General features: G+C 46.7%; 2 protein-coding genes across 2 annotated transcripts; both read left to right on the top strand.

The window, feature by feature from the left end:
• The first annotated feature begins 660 nt into the window (after nt 1-660).
• On the top strand, nt 661-4,392 carry LOC124656603 (glucan endo-1,3-beta-glucosidase 5-like). Its single transcript, XM_047195316.1, has 2 exons — nt 661-995; nt 2,838-4,392. The coding sequence occupies exons 1-2, from the start codon at nt 661-663 to the stop codon at nt 3,964-3,966; spliced, it is 1,464 nt and encodes a 487-aa protein (XP_047051272.1). The 3' UTR covers nt 3,967-4,392.
• Nucleotides 4,393-11,325: 6,933 nt separating this feature from the next.
• Nucleotides 11,326-16,585, top strand: LOC124656604 (endoglucanase 4-like). The gene is made up of 4 exons (XM_047195317.1): nt 11,326-11,541; nt 11,638-12,147; nt 12,227-12,998; nt 16,560-16,585. Exons 1-4 carry the CDS (start codon nt 11,326-11,328, stop codon nt 16,583-16,585), a joined length of 1,524 nt encoding a protein of 507 aa, XP_047051273.1.
• The last annotated feature ends 3,761 nt before the right edge of the window (nt 16,586-20,346 follow it).

Consider the following 20,346-nt stretch of genomic DNA (forward strand, 5'->3'; position numbering starts at 1 on the left):
ATTTTTGTAAGGCTTTTCGCCACCCGAAGCATTCAAACAAGCGCTCTGCCTTGAAGGTGCTCTAAATGGATATCTCTAAATACTTGACCCTTAGTTGTGTTCGTTCCTTTTTCTTATATAGGTTGGTCCATTAGACATAGGAAACTTCATTGAATTTACTTATCGCGCTAATAGCTAAGGATCACTGATCCTCAAAATGTAGTTCATGTCTGCTCTCCGTATTTCGTTTTTGCAACCGGCTAGTGTAATGGCAAATGCGAAGAGACAAATTAATCGGATTCTTTTTTCGCTCTGTTCCTCGATCCTTTAATCCAACGGCTCAATGCCTTTCTATCCGTTGCAAGCCACTCCTCTGATTCCTGCCACGGCTGCACTACTGACCCTCGTTTCTTACAACCTAGTATTTACCGATTTGCCCTTCTCCACTCTTTCCCTCTAGTATTTACCGATTTGCCCTTCTCCACTCTTTCCCTGTGAGTAATCGTCCTTTTCCACTCTCCAAGCTTCTACCCCACACTATCTAGCTAGCTCGGCAGAGAGCATCAGCACGCTCACCATCTTCGTCCTGCTCCCAACCACCAGCTCCCAAATCTCCCCTCTTCCATCCAAGAACCCACTCGCAGACAGAGAAACACCGCGCGGATTCATTCAGGCCCGCCGATGGCCGCCCGCGCGGCGCTCCTGGCCATCCTCTTAACGCTGTCATGCGCCGCCGCGGCCGAGGCGGCCGTGGGGGTGAACTGGGGCACGCTGTCGTCGCACCGCGCGCCGCCGCAGGTGGTGGTGGACCTCCTGCGGGAGAACCGGATCGGCAAGGTCAAGCTCTTCGACGCCGACCCCGGCGTGCTCCGCGCGCTCGCGCGCAGCGGCATCCAGGTCATGGTCGGACTCACCAACGGGGAGCTCGCCAGCGTCGCGGGGTCGCCGGCCGCCGCCGACGCGTGGGTCTCGCAGAACGTGTCGCAGTACGTCGGCCGCGGTGGCGTGGACATCCGGTGAGTTGGTTTCCCTCGAGATCTCTTGCAGCTGCCAAGCATTTTAGCTAGCATCACTGGTGCTGATTCTTGCTTGGGGATTCTTGTTGATTGAGTGGCCAATGCAGGCACTGTGCGTTCACTATTTAAGGTTATCTCTGTTCGAAACGGGATCTCTTTATCGTTAGTGGAAAGGGGAATCTGGTGCCGCCTTGATTCCATTTGCTCATGAGCTGATAACTTCAATTGCATTGCAGATGTGCTGCTCTAAGCAAATGTTGCTTCATCTTGCAATTAGATGCATAGCGATTCTTGTTTACTAAAAGCTGTCTTCTATAATTGATAGAGGCTTCTCTTGAAAATGTAGTACTGCCCATTACTAGTAAAATAATGGAAAATTTCAGTTTATTATTATTGGTTGATTGATTGTAATGTACATTTAGACTTTAAGTGCTTACTAAGGCAGGCTGAACCCAAAACCCACTTGTTGGAACACAAACAAGGACCATTAAGCTGCAGACGCTTTGCAGCCACTGAATCACCTTCCATGAGTTTATTGTACTTGATAATAGCCATGATATATAAACTCTTAGTTGGTATAACAGAATCCATATCTTCCAAAAGTTCAAAATGTGATAAGATGTGTTGATTTGTACACATGACTGGGAGTATGTAGTTCGAGGTCCCTTTAACTCAATGCTCGGCAACTACATCATTGTCGAGTTGTTCGTCATCAAGAGGGATTGCTTGGACAATATTTATTGATATTCTTGAATTCATCGTGTTTGATATGAGTTTTAGATTTAGTAGTTTAATTATAGGGTTGCTAATCCTCATTATCCTGTTTAAGACTAGTTCTTTTTTATATCATACTTCAAAAAATTAGCTTAAGGAGCGCAATGCCACACAGTGTCATATGTAGTTCAGTTATAAACTGTGGAATCCCGAAAGAACTGTACTTAGCTTTCTGTTAATAATCTCTATCTGCTGCTATCATGGCAATAGTGTGAAAAAGTCATCATAAATTCAACGTCGAGTGCCTTCAAGAAATTTGTATTGTCCAATTTCTGTCCTGGGACACTATTCATTATTCACTCATCACATGCTTGGGTTCAGGGGATTTGCTAGTTTAGGTTAGTAATGTTTGCAGTCAAGTTATGATGGTCTTATATAGCAAAAATAGCCAGGAGAACATGGCCACCTGTGTCTAGGTGGACCTGATTTTCAAAAAATCTCAAAATGGTATGTGAAATTTTTAGGAAATTTTGAAATAAATCACGCAACGTACATATTACCTTGATACTTACTCACGTAAATTTGAAAGAAAAGACACGATCGTATGTTGCCTGCACACAAAAAAAAAGGGAACGCTGTATTTTGTTTGGCACAGTAAAAATCTGGTCCTTGTCTCGTTACTTGTTTGTATTTTTTGCACAAGTTACAAACCAAGTACCACATACATGTACCCTCCGTAGTAGAGAGTAGTACTACTGTATTTTACTAGTTACAAACTTGACATGCATGTACGGCATACATTCTCTACATGCATAGATGATAGATTATACCGTATATTTTTATTTTATTTAGTAATTTTCTGATTTTACTATTCATAAAGGGTCCACATGCACCCATGTCTACCAAATCCGTGCTGGGTGTTATAGTTACTTTTATGCGCTATTCTCCGTGCTTTTAATTTCCTCTTAACAAATTTTCATGTGCAATAATAATAGATAAGGTCTGTGTGGTCTTGCGTGGCCCCTTTTTTTCTTTTTAACCTTATAAAGAGACATATCTGTTTGGCAATTACCTATTTGTGAATTCTTTATTGTGTGGATGAGCAATAAATCTTTCTATTTATTGCAGATATATTGCTGTGGGAAACGAACCATTTCTGACAAGCTACCAGGGTCAATTCCAGTCATACATTATTCCAGCGATGACCAACATTCAGCAATCACTGGTGAAGGCTAATCTTGCTAGCTACGTGAAGCTAGTAGTCCCATGCAACGCTGACGCCTATGAGGGTTCCGTTCCATCCCAAGGAGCATTCAGGACTGAACTGACTCAGATAATGACCCAGATTGCCAGTTATCTCAGTTCCAACGGAGCTCCGTTCGTCGTCAATATCTACCCTTTCCTCAGTCTTTACCAGAACTCTGACTTTCCACAAGATTATGCCTTCTTTGAAGGATCAACTCATCCACTGGTAGATGGCGCAAACGTGTACTACAATGCTTTCGATGGCAACTTCGACACACTAATTTCTGCTTTGAGTAAAATCGGCTATGGGCAACTACCCATTGCAATTGGTGAGGTGGGTTGGCCAACTCAGGGAGCACCAAGCGCAAACTTGACTGCAGCAAGGGCATTCAACCAAGGACTCATCAACCGTATTATGAGCAACAAAGGAACTCCACTCCGTCCTGGTGTACCTCCGGCCGATGTCTATCTTTTCGGCCTTCTTGACGAGGAGGAAAAGAGTGTACTACCTGGAAACTTTGAGCGGCACTGGGGGATCTTCTCATTTGATGGACAGGCCAAGTACCCATTGAATCTCGGGCTAGGCAATCCAGTGCTGAAGAATGCTAAAGAGGTTCCGTATCTCCCATCCCGATGGTGCGTCGCAAACCCCGCTCGGAGCCTCGAAGAGGCATCGAATCACTTAAAGCTGGCCTGCGACACCGCGGACTGCACCACTCTCTACTACGGAGGGTCGTGCTATGGCATTGGGCAGAAGGAAAACGTTTCCTTTGCTTTCAACAGCTATTACCAGAGGCAGAAACAGGATCCAAAGAGCTGCGACTTCGATGGGCATGGGATGATCACCTACCTTGATCCATCCGTTGGTGAATGCCGCTTTCTTGTCGCCATCGATGATAGTAAGAGCTCTGCAGTTGCATCTTGTGGACGAGGTTGCTGTGGGGTCTTCTGTGGGGTGTCGATTTTAACTTTGTGGGTGTTGATGTACCTTAGAATGATGGGCTCAGCCTGAAGTTGAAAATGGTGTGTTGATTGGGGCACGGTAAGGGTGCCTTTGTGAAATAGCCTGTATTCGTGACTTCTAGATGATCAGATTTAGGTGAGGACGGTCTTAGATTATTGTGAGATTAGACAATGAAAAACCCTAGTAATTTATGTCAAGATTAATTTATTAATGAAATGTCTATGTGCAAAGTAATGGCTTAGAGGACAAGTCAGTGCTGGAATAGTCTTGATGCAGCACCTAAATGAAAGTCATTCTGAAGGAGCCAAGAGATGTATTATTATTGGAAAGTAATAGGGATCGTTACATGCTCAAGGAAGAGCTGGTGAGCAGTACAACATCATTCCCTCAGAACTCATCTCTTTTCTTTATGCTTATTATACTAAGTATTACTGATGAACACGCATGACCATCATCATTTTTTCAGGGCGCTTATGGTGGTGGTGGAGCAGGCGGGCAGCAGTTGTCGCCGCAGCAGGCATGGCCGCAGGTCCTCGTCGGTTGCTCCACAATCCAGCAGCACTGGCATGCTGAAACAAAAGAAAGAGTGCAAGGCGAAGTTCAGAAAACAGATTAAAACCATGGAGATGAAGGTGATGTGGACTTGCCAGCAGCAGAAGAACATGACTGTCAATCTAACAAACAAGCTTCCCAAGAAAGCTTCGCAAGGAAAGGAGCAACTGAGTTTGTGGCTTACGCAGTGAAGCGGTCGTGGTAGTGACGAAGAGCGCGAGCAGCATGAGCCAGGACACGAGGGCGAGGAGAGTGTTCCTCCTCATGTTGCCTGCTGCTTTGATTATCTCCCTTTTCCCTTGATGATATGCTTCACAGTTTCAGAGGTTTCAGGGGATATATAGGCATCCGTATATGGCCTGGCTGGTCTGACTTGTGATAAGATGCGGCCGCTTTACTGGACTTGGACTTATCTGTCGACGGTCGTAGTGTGGATGTTGGACCTGATACTCTAGCACATCTGGCACCGGTGTCTACTCTTGTCTCTTGGGAGTTGGAATAGTTGCCATTTTCTTCGTCGATTAGTACAGACCATTAGAAAAGCCATCATGCTGTCTATGGGGTGGCATCAAATTAGGAAGAATCACAACTTCTTTTGGGGTAACCAATCACCCGCTGGGATCTCATCAAAGGAAGAAGCAAAACCTAAAGGAAAGGAAACCTATGTGCAGACCGTGTACAACCCCGTTTCTGATTAGGGCGACGCTGAGCGTCGGCTGACTGAAAAAGAGAGAAAAATCGGTTGTCCTCCGCTCTGTCCGATCGAGATCCGACCTCCAGAATCAACCGTAATGTAACTTTTACATTTTGCCCCCTATTTTTTGGAAACTCAACCCGCAGTCCTTCTCTTCCCCAGTTAAACTGAAAAGTTATATCCCTTTGATCTGACATCCTCAATATTTACAACAAAAATGCCACCCGACGACGGATCTGAGTCATAACAAGTATTACAACAAGATCCTCACCCCGCTTACAAAAAATATATACTATTACAACAAAATATTCACAACAAAATTTTAAAATGTAAATGTTATAAAAAGTGGATAATTAACAACTACTTTTCTACATGTTGGTTTACAACAAAAATTGACAACAATTACAATAAAAAATCAAAAGCTATAACAACAAAAAAACATGTGTTCGTGACTATGAAAAAATTGGTTAAACAATAACACATTTTCTATATATTTAATTACAATAAAAATCACCAACTATTTTACCAAAAATTATAGGCGATTACAACAAAACAATTTATGGTAAACGTCCGGGTAAACATTACAACATCTATGACGTGCTTTCTTTATAAATTGTATACGCAATTGTTACAAAACTAACAAACGTATACAACATCTCTACGTGCGGCATGACGAAGCTAGAATGGCAATGGCGCTGGCTGCTTTGCTTGCATGGACTGCGCTGACTACTTTACTTGCATGGACTAAAATCACAGCAGGAAGTGTTTATGAGCTAATGGGTCTGTACGAACACGGGGCGGGCCGCGCTGAAACAGCACGACCGATCTTTCCCCCCCGGATCGGTCGGCTGACAACAAGCGTTTTCCTTCTGATTAGTCCCCGGTGAGACGATCACGTCATCAAAGCGTTGGAGAAAATATAACCTCCGAGTTCCGATCCATGAAAATCAGAGCCAACTTGACAGCCAAGAAGGGGATCGGCATCGGGTTAAGACGCACAGGATATCGGAAAACCTTACGAACCGCAAGCACTTGGGCCAGGAGACGATAGGGCACGGGAAGCTGCGGCATGGCCTTGGAGCCGGACGCCCTCGCACGCGGAAATCCTGAGCCGCCTCCCGCCCAACACTCGCCGCCGGCTCCGCCTCGTCTGCCGGAACTGGCGCCACACCGCCGACACGCGCACGGCCACCGACCTGCGGAAGCGCCGCATCAAGACGATCGTCGCCACCGCGGACACCGCGTTCGTTTACGAAGACCTGTCTGCAGCAGCTGAGCGCCCAAGGGAGCTGTGGTCCCATGCCACGGCTGCCAGCTTCAAGGGCATGACCATGCTTGGCACCTGCAACGGCCTCGATCATCTGCCTGTGCGACGACCGAGAGCCCGGCGGCGCCATCACGCTGGCCAACCCGGTCACCGGAGAGACGCTGCCTATCCCGCCGTTGCCACCGCCGTCGCACGCCGGTGGTAACCGCAAGTGGCACCGGACATACAGCTTCACGTACCACCCCGCAACCGGGCGGTACAAGGTCGTGCACGTTCCGCAAAACTTGGACCGGGTATTGGTGTTCACTCTCGGGGAGGCATCCTGGCGGGAGGTCCCTACGGTTTACCGCGGCGCGAGATGCGACCTCGACGCCGGCATCGTGAGCACCGACGGCTACATGTACCTGGCGGTGGAGGGCGCGGATGCAAGGGTCGTTTCATTCGACCTCGACCACGAGAGCTTCGCATCCGTTGGGCCGTTGCCGACTATACTCTCTAGACAAGGCAGCTGGGGCCTTACGGAGGTGCACGACAGGCTAGGAATCGCTTTCACCCATGTCGTCTCGCAAGACCTTGCCAGGACGGATGTGTGGGTCATGGAGGGCGTGCCCGGAAACCCCAAGTGGAGCTGCTGGTACATCTTGCAGGTGCGTAGACTACCGCTCCAGGCGGCGTCCTCGCGATGGTGCCACCAGCGCCATTGTCTCGCGGGGCCGCACTTTGCTCATGGCGGGAAGCACGTCATGACGCTTGGTGCAAGTAATTTCGTGTTCAGTCACGTGCCTAGCGGCAACACAAGAAAGGCGCGTCACGGTGTGGTGGAGATCAACGCTAAAAACCAGGGGAGAGCGATCGTCATCGATGCCGGAGAAAGCAACCACTCCGCCAAAACGAAAACATTCTGCTACATGGAGACCGTGGAGCAGTTGAGCGTGTACAAATGTTGGTGACCGTTGATGGATTGACTGATCTTATTTATAGTATATATACCAATGGGGTTTAGAGATGACACCATGATGAGAGACAATATTTATTTTAGATTACTTTCTTGGTTATCTTTTTTTTCTACCGAAATAAAATGAAGACTTTCTCCAACCGTGTACGTTTGGAGCTTCAACGATCTATCCTTGGTATAATAATATAATTTGGAGTTGTGAACTTGTGACAAAGTGGAGGTCAACTTATATCTTGTATTTGTGTTGATTTGAGTTACATTTCATCAATATATTAGCTGACTCTAGGACATTTTGCATATTACAAGAAGGCCGTCTTAAAGTTAACTAGCACAATGGCCCTCGCAAATGCGAGGGCATCACTAGGGGTGTCTCATGAAGTTTATTTATAACCTGTGCTTTCCAATACTTTTTTTGCACGTTTCCCAAAGCAGACGGATGGCTGTGATCACCAAAGCGTATAACTGCCCACTTCCCAAGACCCACTCCTCCTAACCACAGCCTTTGATCTTGCTTTGAAAGTTGTGCAAATAAAATTTTCAGAAAGCACCGGAGCACAGGAAATAAAACAAATACTCCACTATTGAAACAAATGCACCAATCATGATCTCACTTTTGAAAAAATGAAAAATTCATGACCTTGATTTTAATGTCACCATCTGCAATTTTGAACCACCTTTAAAAAGTCTGGCATGTTATTTTGATAAAACTCAAAACACACCGTTAGCAGTATAATAGTCACGCAACTTGCCTCTCGTTGATTCGCAGAAGAGGAATCGTGGATTGGATAGCTAATATCACAATACATTGTGCACAACCATTGCCTGTTAATTTTCTTTGTTATTGGATCAGATGATTAACTTGGAGTTTGACAAAATACAAACCAGCATGCAAAGAAATTCATGTAAATATATCAGTATCACTACATTGTTTCATGATAAACAAAATCAAGTGTATTTCAATCCATTTCAAAAACATGATCTCGGCTGAAAGGTATTAACTTTTTGTCGCTTATATCAAATGGGAAATTTCGTTACTACTTTTCCAAGTTCAAGATAAAAAAAACGCATCCTCCTTTACATATTTTGTAAATGTAGAAACATAAGAGCATATTTTCATCCCTATAAATCAGTGTGAAAGAAAATGAACAAACCAACAATATGTCGCTTGTAGAAATTTATTATGTTGTCAGTTGCGGCGGCCAAAAAATATGGGTTGACAATTATAACACTTACTAATTACTTATAAGATTACTTTAGAGTTTTGATCTATGCTTTGGTGCAAAGATATATTGTACTACATAATTTTTAGTTCTCCCAAACACAATGGTGTGGCCAAATGAGCAATCTACATATAACTAGACAAAAAAGAAAAGCGCGCCGGCCATACTTTTATTGATGAGGTAGTCTATCATTTCAAAAGAAAGTGCAGCTATGATGTGGCCAAATGAGCAACCCATAAATAACTAGACAAAATAAGCACATTTGTGATGAGGTAGTTTCTCATTTTTCTATAAAAGCATAACTATGGTGTGACGAAAAAGCGCAACCTACAAATAGCCAAATAGAAAAGGAAGAAAATACAAGCGTGTTGCTAGCACTTTTCTTGACGAGGTAGTTGCGCATTTCTGAAAATGCATGACAATGGCGTTACGAAACATGCAACTTAATAATTATGTAAATGCACTATTGATCAGTCATATTTTTTGAGGTGTAAAAAAATAAAAATAAAATGGAAACTGCTAGGCGTCCCCCGGGGATCTGATTCCCCAGCCCCCGGGTCCCCCAGCCGTCGGATCAATCATTTTGACGGTTAGATTTGCATGTAGCAAAAAAACATCTCCGGCAGCAAAAAAACACCCCCGGCAGCAAATGACTGAAGCAAAAAACGGTTCGTTCAGAAAAAGAAAATAAAAAGGCTGAGCTCGCCGGAGACCACGTAGCAAACATATTACGCATATGTAGCAAAACCGCAAATAAATTGTAGCAATTTTTTTATTCATATGCTGCAAATCCTGTAGGACATCAACGGAGACATCGCTCGAAGCCGGCAGCAACGCCGTCCGAGGTTGCAGCAACTCCGTCCGTCCGGACAGCAACGCCACAAGCTGCTAGTAGCAACGCCCTATGCCTATGGTAGCAAAAATCCACCCTCCGCCGATAGCAATGTCCGACACCTTAAAATAGCAAAACCGACCTCCGCAGTAGCAACGCCGCAGGCCTAAGGCAGCAAAACTCCCGAGGAAGCCGAGGAACGCGAGATGGAGGCAGCATTGGTAGCATCGGCGACGACCGCTTGTAGCATTGACGCCTCGGCTGATAGCACTAGTGACAGCCACTAGTAGCATCCCAAAAATGGGCAACACAGCAGCGTCGTCGACCTCCGAGGGTTGCACGTGGGGGGCGTCGGGGAGCCGACGACCGCGCGCAGGGGAGCATCGCCGTGTGCGCCGACTTGGACGCGACATAGCTGTTGCAGACCTGCGGCGAGGAGGAGATCGGGGGAGACGGCAGCCGCTCGCAGGGAAGGCGAAGCTAAGGCGCGGCGGGCGGAGCGCGGCGCCGTGGATGGGGCGCAGCGGCGGAGCGCGGTGCCGTGGCTAGGCGCGGCGGCGTGGCTTTCTCGGTTTAGGCGCGGCGGCGGCGGAGCACGGCACCGTGGATGGGGCGCAGCGGCGGAGCGCGGTGCCGTGGCTGGGGCGCGGCGGCGTGGCTTTCTCAGTTTCCATGGACGCAGTGTTGCGGGAGAGAGAAAACGAACAAGGTAGTCGTGGTGGGGGCCCACCCATAACGCGTGGCCCTGGACGGTTATCGAACCGGGGGTTGCAGAGTGCGTTATCCCCCGGGGGGATTGAATCATTTTCCAAATAAAATCCATCCGTGTAAGCCAAGAAGTTGCACATAGTTTGATAACACATCTTTGTTGTGCAAAATCAGTTAGGTAATGTAAGCCAGAAGTGGATTCGTCCCACGCATATCAGGTTTCATGCTTAATTTGATCTGTCAAGTTCCATTGAGGTTCATCGAGTTCCTACAATCTGAAACAGATTGTCACACAACAAAACCTAGTGTTCTCGTGTACGGGAGGTAGAAAGGCCACCCCGAAGTTTTTTGAAAAATAGACATAATTCACGCATAGCATTTCTTCAAGCGCCTCTCGATTCTGCACGCACAGTGCATGTGCATCCGTTGCACGTGCACGTTTAGTGTTCCTGAAAAACATGCGCGTGGTGTCCCTGAAAGCACATCTTTGCTCCCGAATGCCCGCGAGTCAAACGGCGGCCGTTATTAGCGACGACGGCCGCACACGGAAAGCTAGTTAACACGAGCAAATTAAGCAGAGGGCAGAGTCATTCCGGTTAACGCAATCCATTTGAACCATGCTCAGTTTTCGCGGCACCGGCCGGCGACGAGCTGCGTCGGCATCTGCGGCAGTGCGCCATTAATCCCGTGCGCGCATCTGAAAGGCCGGCCGGCCGGCCAGGCTCTGGATTCACGCCGGCAGAAACTGCGCCGCCCTGCACTGTCACCTTAAAAGTGGAAACCAGATGACATACTTTTAGAAATTAGAATGCAGGCACCAAATCAAGGCGAGCATTACGTAGCGTGTTCGTGTGAATCCTGTCCCATAAATAAAACGGATTAGTAGTAAAAGTTCGCCTGTATTGACGGATCGGTCCGCCGTGGGGAATGGCGATGGATTGTAGCTGACGACGTGCGATTCCCTGCCATTCGAGTCCACGACAAACGCCAGTCTTTTCGGTTGCTTCCAATCTCGGAGGAACAAACTGCCGATTCACCTTCTTCATTCCATGTCTTCGCCTCGATCTCATGGAGTCATGGAGTCCAATCCGCCACTATATAATCAGCCATTGGCCATTGATCTCGTACCGTAGCAGTTAGTAGTAGCACAGTAGTAGAGCACGTACACATCCAGGCATGATGTCCTCCACCAGAGCCTGTAACCTGTCCGTCTCCATCGCGGTCGCCGTCCTCTTCCTGATCGCCGGCGCGCGCCACGCCGCCGCGTTCAACTACGCGGACGCCCTCGACAAGGCGGTGCTCTTCTTCGAGGCGCAGCGCTCCGGGAAGCTGCCGCCGGGCCAGCGCGTCGGGTGGCGCGCCGACTCCGCCCTCTCCGACGGATCTGCCTCCAATGTACGTACACGCATTTGCATGTCGAGCGTTAAAGAGAGTACTACGTATTTACGTGCATGTCTGTCTGTCTGTCCGTCGTGGCATTCGGTCGAACAGGTGGACCTGGTGGGAGGGTACTACGACGCCGGCGACAACGTCAAGTTCGGCTTGCCCATGGCCTTCACCGTCACCATGCTCTCCTGGAGCGTCGTCGAGTTCGTCGGCGACGCCACACCATCTACCTCTCGCGGCGAAGCCGAGGCGGCCGTGCGCTGGGGCGCCGACTACCTGCTCAAGGCGGCGACCGCGACGCCGGGAGCCCTGTGGGTGCAGGTCGCGGACGCGGGCCGGGACCACGCGTGCTGGGAGCGGCCCGAGGACATGGACACGCCTCGGGCGGCCTACAAGGTGACGACGCAGAGCCCCGGGTCCGACGTCGCCGGCGAGACCGCCGCGGCGCTTGCAGCGGCCTCCCTCGTGTTCCGCCGCCGCGACCCGGCCTACTCGTCCAGGCTGCTCGCCGCCGCGCGCCAGGTGTTTGATTTCGCGGACCGGTACAGGGGCTCCTACAGCGACTCGCTCGGCTCCGTGGTGTCCGGTTTCTACCGCTCATACTCCGGATACAATGTACGTATTGGTTTGATTTTTTTTCCGCCGCCGATGACTCTGGTCGGAGACTTAACGGCGAGAATAAATGAATGCGCAGGACGAGCTGCTCTGGGCGGCGGCGTGGCTGCACCTGGCGTCGTCGCCGTCGCCGTCCTCAGATGGCGAGTACATGTCGTACATCCGCGCCAACGGACCCAACCTCGGCGGAGAGCAGGACGACTACACCGTCAGCTGGGACGATAAGCGCGTCGCCACAAAGGTCCTCCTCTCCAAGGTGTTCTTGCAGAACAGGGTGGACGGCCTGAGCACGTACAAGTCGCACGCCGACCACTACATCTGCTCCCTCGTCCCGGGCGCCGGCGCCGGCCAGGGGGAGTACACGCCGGGCGGGCTGCTGTTCAAGGACGGCGACAGCAACATGCAGTACGTGACCTCCACCACCTTCCTCCTCCTCGCCTACGCCAAGTACCTCGGCGCCGCCGCCGGCGCGGCCTCCTGCGGCTCCGGGGCGGTCGCGCCGGCCGCTCTCGTCTCGCTCGCCAAGAAGCAGGTGGACTACATCCTGGGCGCGAACCCGGCCGGGATGTCGTACATGGTGGGGTTCGGGGCGCGGTACCCGCAGCGCGTGCACCACCGCGGCGCGTCCATGCCGTCGGTGCGCGACCACCCGGGCCGCATCGGCTGCGACGACGGCTTCCAGTACCTGCACTCGTCGGAGCCGGACCGCAACGTGCTCGTCGGCGCCGTCGTCGGCGGGCCTGACTACAGCGACGCGTACTCCGACAGCCGCGACAACTACGCGCAGGCGGAGCCGTCCACCTACACCAACGCGCCGCTCGTCGGCGCCCTCGCCTTCTTCGCCGGGGCACGCAGCAACAAATAGCAGTAGTAGTCGGAGACCATGCATAATATACTCAGTTACTCGTGGCGCGACGATTGAATTTCAACCATGTATGCGTGATCGTCGATATTGTGTACCAGTACAAGTTATGGTCAAGGAAATCAAATCCATCGCGGATTCATCCACTTATAACCGGTAAATTATGCAGAACGTACGTGTACTACTGAATCTCTGACGTCGTGACCATGTCTGACAAGAGGAGACCGATCCAAACTCTGAAACTCGAATATCCAGACCCGACCCGAGTCGGCCCCTTCTTGCCTTCTCTGAGCCTTTAAATATGGCTGCGATCGGCTGCCCTGCATCAAATCAATCCAAGCACCAAGCCTGAGAATCGAGATCGAGCACGACCTAGAGCTTCGACGAGAGATCAAGCACGAACTATGGCGGACGGAAACAAGGTCGACGAGGTTGTGAAGAGCGACGAGGTCGTGGTCGACAAGAGCAGCGTCGCTGAGGCCGTGGTCGACAAGAGCAACGCCGACGAGGCCACCGTCAACAAGAGCAAGACGGTCACGCTGAAGAGCTCCGACGGCGAGATCTTCGAGGTCACGCACGAGGCGGCGGCCTTGTCGTCGACCATACAGCACATGATCGAGGACGGCTGCGCCGAAAACTTGATCCCGCTCCCCAATGTCAAGTCCATCATCCTCGCCAAGGTCATCGAGTACTGCAACAAGCACGTCGTCGCCGCTGGCGCTGAGCAGGACCTTAAGAGCTTCGACGCCGACTTCATCAAAGTGGACCGGGCCACCCTTTTCGATATCATCCTCGCCGCCAACTACCTCGACATCAAGGGGATCCTGGAGCTCAGCTGCCAGACGGTCGCCAACATGATGAAGGACATGACGGTTGAGCAGGTTCGCGACATGTTCAACGTCGAGAACGACTTCACGCCCGAGGAGGAGGCCAATGTCCGACAGGAGAACCAGTGGGCCTTCGAGTAGACGTCATAGCTAGGGCATTATTTCATCTTAATTTGCAGCTTCTTATAACTGTGGTTCCTCATTTTTCTTAGTTTTGATTGATTAATTACGAGTATTTGGTCGTTTGGTACGGTGAAAAACTGTATGCTCGTCGGATCATATATACTATTTCAGTAAACGATATAATCAAAGCAAAATTAGGTCTGTACTTTTTATTTGTTGGATTAGATAGCAATCATAAATTCCCGAGTCGTCCCTTGAGCGGATATCTATATCGGTGAGCATCGGTCAGCAAATATTTTTGGCTGGACAAAATCAGAAACTAGATAGCCAAACCAGCAAGAACTATTAACCCTGGGACAACAACGGAACATGAGCAAGAAACAAAGTCGGCACACATAGTTTTTTAGTGGTGTATAGGTATTGCAATTTGCAGATACCCACTACAAGATCTGTCAGGAACTTTCCAAAAATCAAAGAAAACTGATGGGACTTTCAGAAATTGAAGATGCAACCTGACACACCTTTCAACATATAAACTAACTTCATGTATTGTTCATCGCAATTTTCAGCAAAAAGATACACAATATATATACAGATTTGAAATTCCAATAATCTCAGTCGCAGCTTTTAACAAACAAAAGACTTTCAACATGTTTAAACTCCCAACAATCTCAATTGCAATAGTGGTGTAGTTATTGTCCCAAATTCGCAGTTATACCCCAAGTAAGCAACTATGGTACATGGTTCAGTTTCACAGCTCAGTACCATATGTAACATGTTGGCATCATCTACAATCCAGCTACTCGTTTGTGCTATCTATAGGTACTTACATCTCCACGCTTACGTTGTTTTGTTCACCAGAGTATCAACAGGCTATACAGTACAACGTGCAAGATCGAACAAAACACAACGCCTCACAACTTCAGTGGACGCTTCACATGTCCGGGCAGTAACTAACCTTTATTCACTTATCCTCCTCCCTGCAAGTTCTAATGCCAAGTTAATAGAATAATAGTAGCATATATATAGTACTCCGAGTAGTACAATTTAAATCACTGGACATTAATCAAAAGTTCAGCAGAAATCAAGAATAAGAAAACAGATTCCTCTGAATAATCTTCTTCTACGTTTGGTGACATGTAATCTGAAAACCAAAACAAAGGGCAAAAAGGAAGATGAAGGTTTAACATCACAGAACCGACAATGGGCATGGGAGAAACAACATGATGATGATGTCCCAAGTGATTATATTTTCTGTTAATTGATTGAAAATAATGATTTATATTAAAATAACAACTTGGAGCTATCCAACCAAACATTGGCAAGCAGATAGCAGAGATTACCCAGATACTTCATCAACCAGGCCGCTTCCAGAATCCAACTTCAAGCTAGATATAAGAGCTTCAGATGCTTGGCCATAGTCCTAAGCACATAAGCATTAATGCATGGCCAGGTAAAACAATACATTATGGAACATAAAATGCTCGTACCTCCGTCGGTATTAGAGCTGCTCCTTGCTCAGGGAAGCAATTTGATCCATCAAGAATCATACATTTGCAGGTATGGGCATCATCCAAAGCTTTTTCTTTCTCACCCATACGCAGCCAGCAAAGGCTCCTCTTTGCATACAAGGTTGAATCCTTAGGGCCAGTCTCCATTCCCTGGAGCCATCAAATGGTATCCCACAAAATGACAACACTAGCTAACACTTCTTGTCCTATAAATACTTATGTAAATATTAAAAAAATATATGATAGAAAGCAAATTCTCAACAATCTGATATCTACATGTACAAATATTTCTAAATAAAAAATTTGGGACCTCAAATTTTGTTAATAAAATTTGTTTGTTTCCAAGTAGAACGCCCAGATCTGTAGCACTGTTGACAAAATGATTATGTGATTTGATTCATTGGTAATTTCAATATGTCATAAGTTAACCAAGTATTTATTGTACTACTAATATGCAGCCACCGATCTGATCAAACGAATTTTACCTTGGTGTATAGAGCCGCTGCATGAGTATAAGCCTTTCTCTTAAATGCAGTATCCCCTAGCGCTTTGAAAGCAGGTTCCTCACTTTTATGAAGATTACCCTAAACAAAATGTGTAAATGAAACTCAAATATAATAGAATGCATGGCAGTGACAAATACCTCAAGGAAAGCTAATTTCAGTTTTTTTTTTGCTTGATCTGCGTAAAACTAATGGCATCAACCTAACTGGAACAATAAGTAGAATATGAAATATTTTATTCATACTTCTGAGCACTGTTGCATTATTCCATCAACGCTCCAGTCTGCGAATCTAGCTACACGGGATGTGACAGGAAAGAGAATCTCAACACATTCCCTCCATCCATGGATTGCAGCTAATTCCACTGGCATTCTACCAATCTGTTAACAATCACAAGGATCAGTTTTAGAATAAGCACGGGAGAGTTTAGGGAATGGCACAAAATAGAGAATGCAGCAAAGGAATTACATTCAAGAATGTCCATAACATCCAAAATATAAGGAAGTATGGGAGATTATGCAACGCATGCACTAAAGCATAGTAGAATATGAAGCGGTCTACAATATAATTGTTCCCAGGTTCCCAACAAATCCAGGACATGTGCAAAGATAAACATGTGCATGAATGTTTAATTCCTTTGCGCTTCTCATTTCTGTGAAAGCACAGATGATGTGAACTTCAGTACATCATGATAGATCATTATTTGACGAGAGCGCACACAGTACTTCAGGGTGGCATATTTAACCATAAAATGATCTGAGATAGAAAGAATTCCACTTACTACGACTGAGTTTCACTATGCTTTAGTTTGTGAATTTAACATCTTACTGATCCATCTTCAGCAGGGCAGCACTGAACACTTAAACATGCTAACAGTTATCTCTTTCAAAGAAATAACCTTTGATGTTTTCTTAATATTTTTTTTAAAGTAACACAGATACAAAATTTCCATATAAACAGAAGGGAAACTCTGCATAAAATAAGCTAGTTACAAACAATTATATTTCAACCCTAACAATTTACAAACCCAAATAGCAAGATATGGCATCAGTTATGCACGTTTATCAAATAGCTTACATTTACTCATTCTATTAGATAGTACAATATATAATATAATCTACGAAATGTAGAGATAATCAGATGTTACAGTAAGCGACTCATCACAAACACATCACGAAGTGTTTTGCAAGTACAACACACAGCTAGCTCAGAAGCTCAATTAGAGTTACAACTAATACCCTAAGTAGAATCACAAAAAAACTCACTTCGTCAGGAATATTGGGATCAGCATGAGCTTCCAACAAGCAATTGATGCAGTCAGCTAAGCCATCCGTTGCAGCTAATGTTAATGGAGTTGCAGGGTTACCAGCATTGACATCAGCACCAGCCTGAAATAGTAAATATTACCACGGAAATTTGATAGTATTACCAGCTATTGTAATATGCTTAAACTTGTCTCATAAATATTTACCACAGAATTGTGAAGATGGTGTTTTGTAATATGCTGCAAGTTGTCTCATAATAGGAATGACATGACAAGAAAAAGCAGGTCCTTTTGGCAAAATATCTCTACTGTAAGTAGATCTTAAAGGGACAAGTCACTGCACCTTAATAAGTAGTTCAACACATTTCAATGAAGAAGCGAAGAGAGCCATTGTAAGTGGTGCATAGAATAGTCGCACAACTGTGTTAGGCTGGAGAAAAGACAAACATCACATTACTTGCAGAGAAATAATAACACGGTAGTCAATGAAGAACAATAAACTATCAGCTCTTTATTGTGCAATCATTAGCAGACCAAATACAGAAATTACTAAAACAGCCGTTTGACGTACTTTAGTTATTTTTCCAGACAAAGCTATAGGTGCAAAAGGAAGTCATGTGCTTTAATTTTCTTTTCCAAATGAATCGTTGGACATAAGAGTATGCACCCAATATCTTTTTGGAAAGATATTCCAGTGTTCAGTAGCAAAGGCCCTCATGTAATTATTACCACTACATCCATCAAATGAAGGATCTAAGAGCACTGCAAAAGAATCAAGGTAACTTAAGGAAGGTCATATGTTGCCGTTATCAGTTATCGCCACCGATTGATATTTGCTAGCATCCCAGTAAGTTGTGTGCAAAGTTGCAACTACCCAGCATCAGCACTCAGAAGTCAGAATATCAACTAAGCAGTTATGTGGGCTAGATCGGGAGAAGTGAGCCCCATCAACATGGACAGTGGATTAAACTGGAACTTGGTCTGACCCCGATCTGACATTCATCAAGAATCTAAAACATTTTAAGCAAGGGAAGAACAAAAGACCCATGCACAAATGATGAATGGTAAAACAAGAAAAGAACATAAAAGACACAAGACTAGAGCCAGCAAACAAAAGAGAGACCTAGCTTAGTTTGGTCAAGGAGGTAAAAATAGCATATATATTCCGCCAAGTATGCAGGGTTGGGATAGTTCCTTGAGGTAAATACCTTTTGGCCACGACTTCTCTTTATCATGATATAAGACTGTATAAACTATACCAAACATTACCAGAAAGAGAGCGTAGAAGAGATGGAAAGAAGGAAATCAATACATTTGGCGTATACTTCAACAGTACTTTCATCATTTCCACATTTCCACACTGAGCAGCAAAATGTAGTGGTGTTCCTTCTGAGCTCATAGAGTCAACATTGGCCCCTCTGGATAACAATATATCTGCTACTCCAAAGAGATCTGGAAAAGACTGGATCATGAAAACACTCACTGTGTCACATTAACATGAAGGATACAATAGATAAAAAACTAGATTTCATAGTATTTTCGAAAAAATTGTATCTGTGCAGAGACACTGCAACCAGTTTTGGATCAAATATGACAGATGAGGTTTGGCAGGATAATCCTAATTAAAGATACAAATACAAAAGTTGGAAACAAATATATAGGCAGAGAGAACCTTTAATTGTTGCAAGAACATGGAGCACAGTAAACCCTTCCCTGTGCATGGTATGTCTGGATTAGCACCACGATCAAGTAGAAGCTCCACAATTCTTTTAGGCGCAATACCGTATATTGCACACAGCAGAGGTGATAAACCTAGCAAGAGCACAAGATATGATAAAAACTTTGTCAAAATGACCACCCATTCTTTCTTCTGACCAAAAGTGGGATACGTAACCAAGAGCGACTGAACCTGCAAAATACATACTAGAAAGTGGCACAAGCAGGTACCACAAGTGAGTAATGCACAAAAATAAAACGAAGCCCAATGAACATTAATTACTCACACTTCCATCATTGGTCTCTACTTTCATGTACCTCGAATGTTCCTATTTTCAAGAAACCAACTATCCATTTTCAAGAAACCAACTATCCGCGGAACTTTTGTGACGTAAACACAAGTACCTCCCTGCTTAAACAAAAACAGTAAAAAACACAATAGACTTGTCAATGACGTCCCATCAGCATAGAAGGAACTAACGATCATATACCATGACCCCAATTAATAAGGCACACCTTCAGCATCGCTACTTTCTAGTATTTGCAATTAACTGAGTACAATTATTGGCAGCCTCGATCGGAAAACACAGAGTGGCGTAACTCAAGTAGCACTAGCATAGCAGCATTTGCAGAATTGCGAAAGTAAACAAAAGCTGAGCAGGCTGGAGCAATTTCGCACCCCAAATCACGTGATACAATTTCGTACAACTAAACTGGATCAACAACAACCCCCGCCAATAATTCAATTCAACAAGGGACGGGTTAATTACCATGCTCAGCGGCCGCGTTGACGTCGAGGCGGAGATCCTTGATGAGGTACTTGCACATCTTGTGCTTCCCGCAGAAGGCCGCCACATGGAGCGCCCCGAGGCTCCTGCTGCCCCGATAGCCCGTGATCTCCTCCACCCCCTCCACGCTTTTGCCCTCCCTTTTCCTCTGCTTCGCCAGCCCTGCACGCACAAATCAGCAACCAGAAACCGCATCAGATGCAGATCCAGGAGCAGCGAAACCTACCCGCGAGGCGTCGCGTGGACTTACTCTTCATCGTAGGGATGTCGCCGTCGACCGCCGCCTCGAAGATGTGCGCGGCCGGGTCGGTGCGCCTCGCGTCGACCTCGACCAAGTAGTTGGGGAAGACCCGCGGCTTGAAGGACAGAAGGAGGGTCTCATAGACGAGGGGGAAGCGGTCGGAGGAGGAGGAGGAGGAGGCGGCGGCCATGGCGATGGCTCCGGGTGGAACGGAAGGTTCTAGAAGGCTCTAGGCGAAGGGAAGGGGAAAAGAGCGCGAAGCCAGGGATGGCTGGGCGGACGGCGTGCTGGGCTTCCGTAGCCGACTACCACATATATATAGGCTGGTTTCTGGCGCACAGAGAATCGGATGGGCTGGATGGGC

This window comes from Lolium rigidum, chromosome 5 (assembly GCF_022539505.1).
Source record: "Lolium rigidum isolate FL_2022 chromosome 5, APGP_CSIRO_Lrig_0.1, whole genome shotgun sequence".
Taxonomy (NCBI): Eukaryota; Viridiplantae; Streptophyta; class Magnoliopsida; order Poales; family Poaceae; genus Lolium; species Lolium rigidum.

Coding starts and splice junctions, on each gene's coding strand:
- LOC124656603 (XM_047195316.1), top strand. CDS start 661: ATGGCCGCCCGCGCGGCGCTCCTGGCCATCCTCTTAACGCTGTCATGC. Junction 996..2,837: donor CGCGGTGGCGTGGACATCCG/GTGAGTTGGTTT, acceptor TATTTATTGCAG/ATATATTGCTGTGGGAAACG.
- LOC124656604 (XM_047195317.1), top strand. CDS start 11,326: ATGTCCTCCACCAGAGCCTGTAACCTGTCCGTCTCCATCGCGGTCGCC. Junction 12,148..12,226: donor GCTCATACTCCGGATACAAT/GTACGTATTGGT, acceptor ATGAATGCGCAG/GACGAGCTGCTCTGGGCGGC. Junction 12,999..16,559: donor CGCCTTCTTCGCCGGGGCAC/GCAGCAACAAAT, acceptor CCAGGTTCCCAA/CAAATCCAGGACATGTGCAA.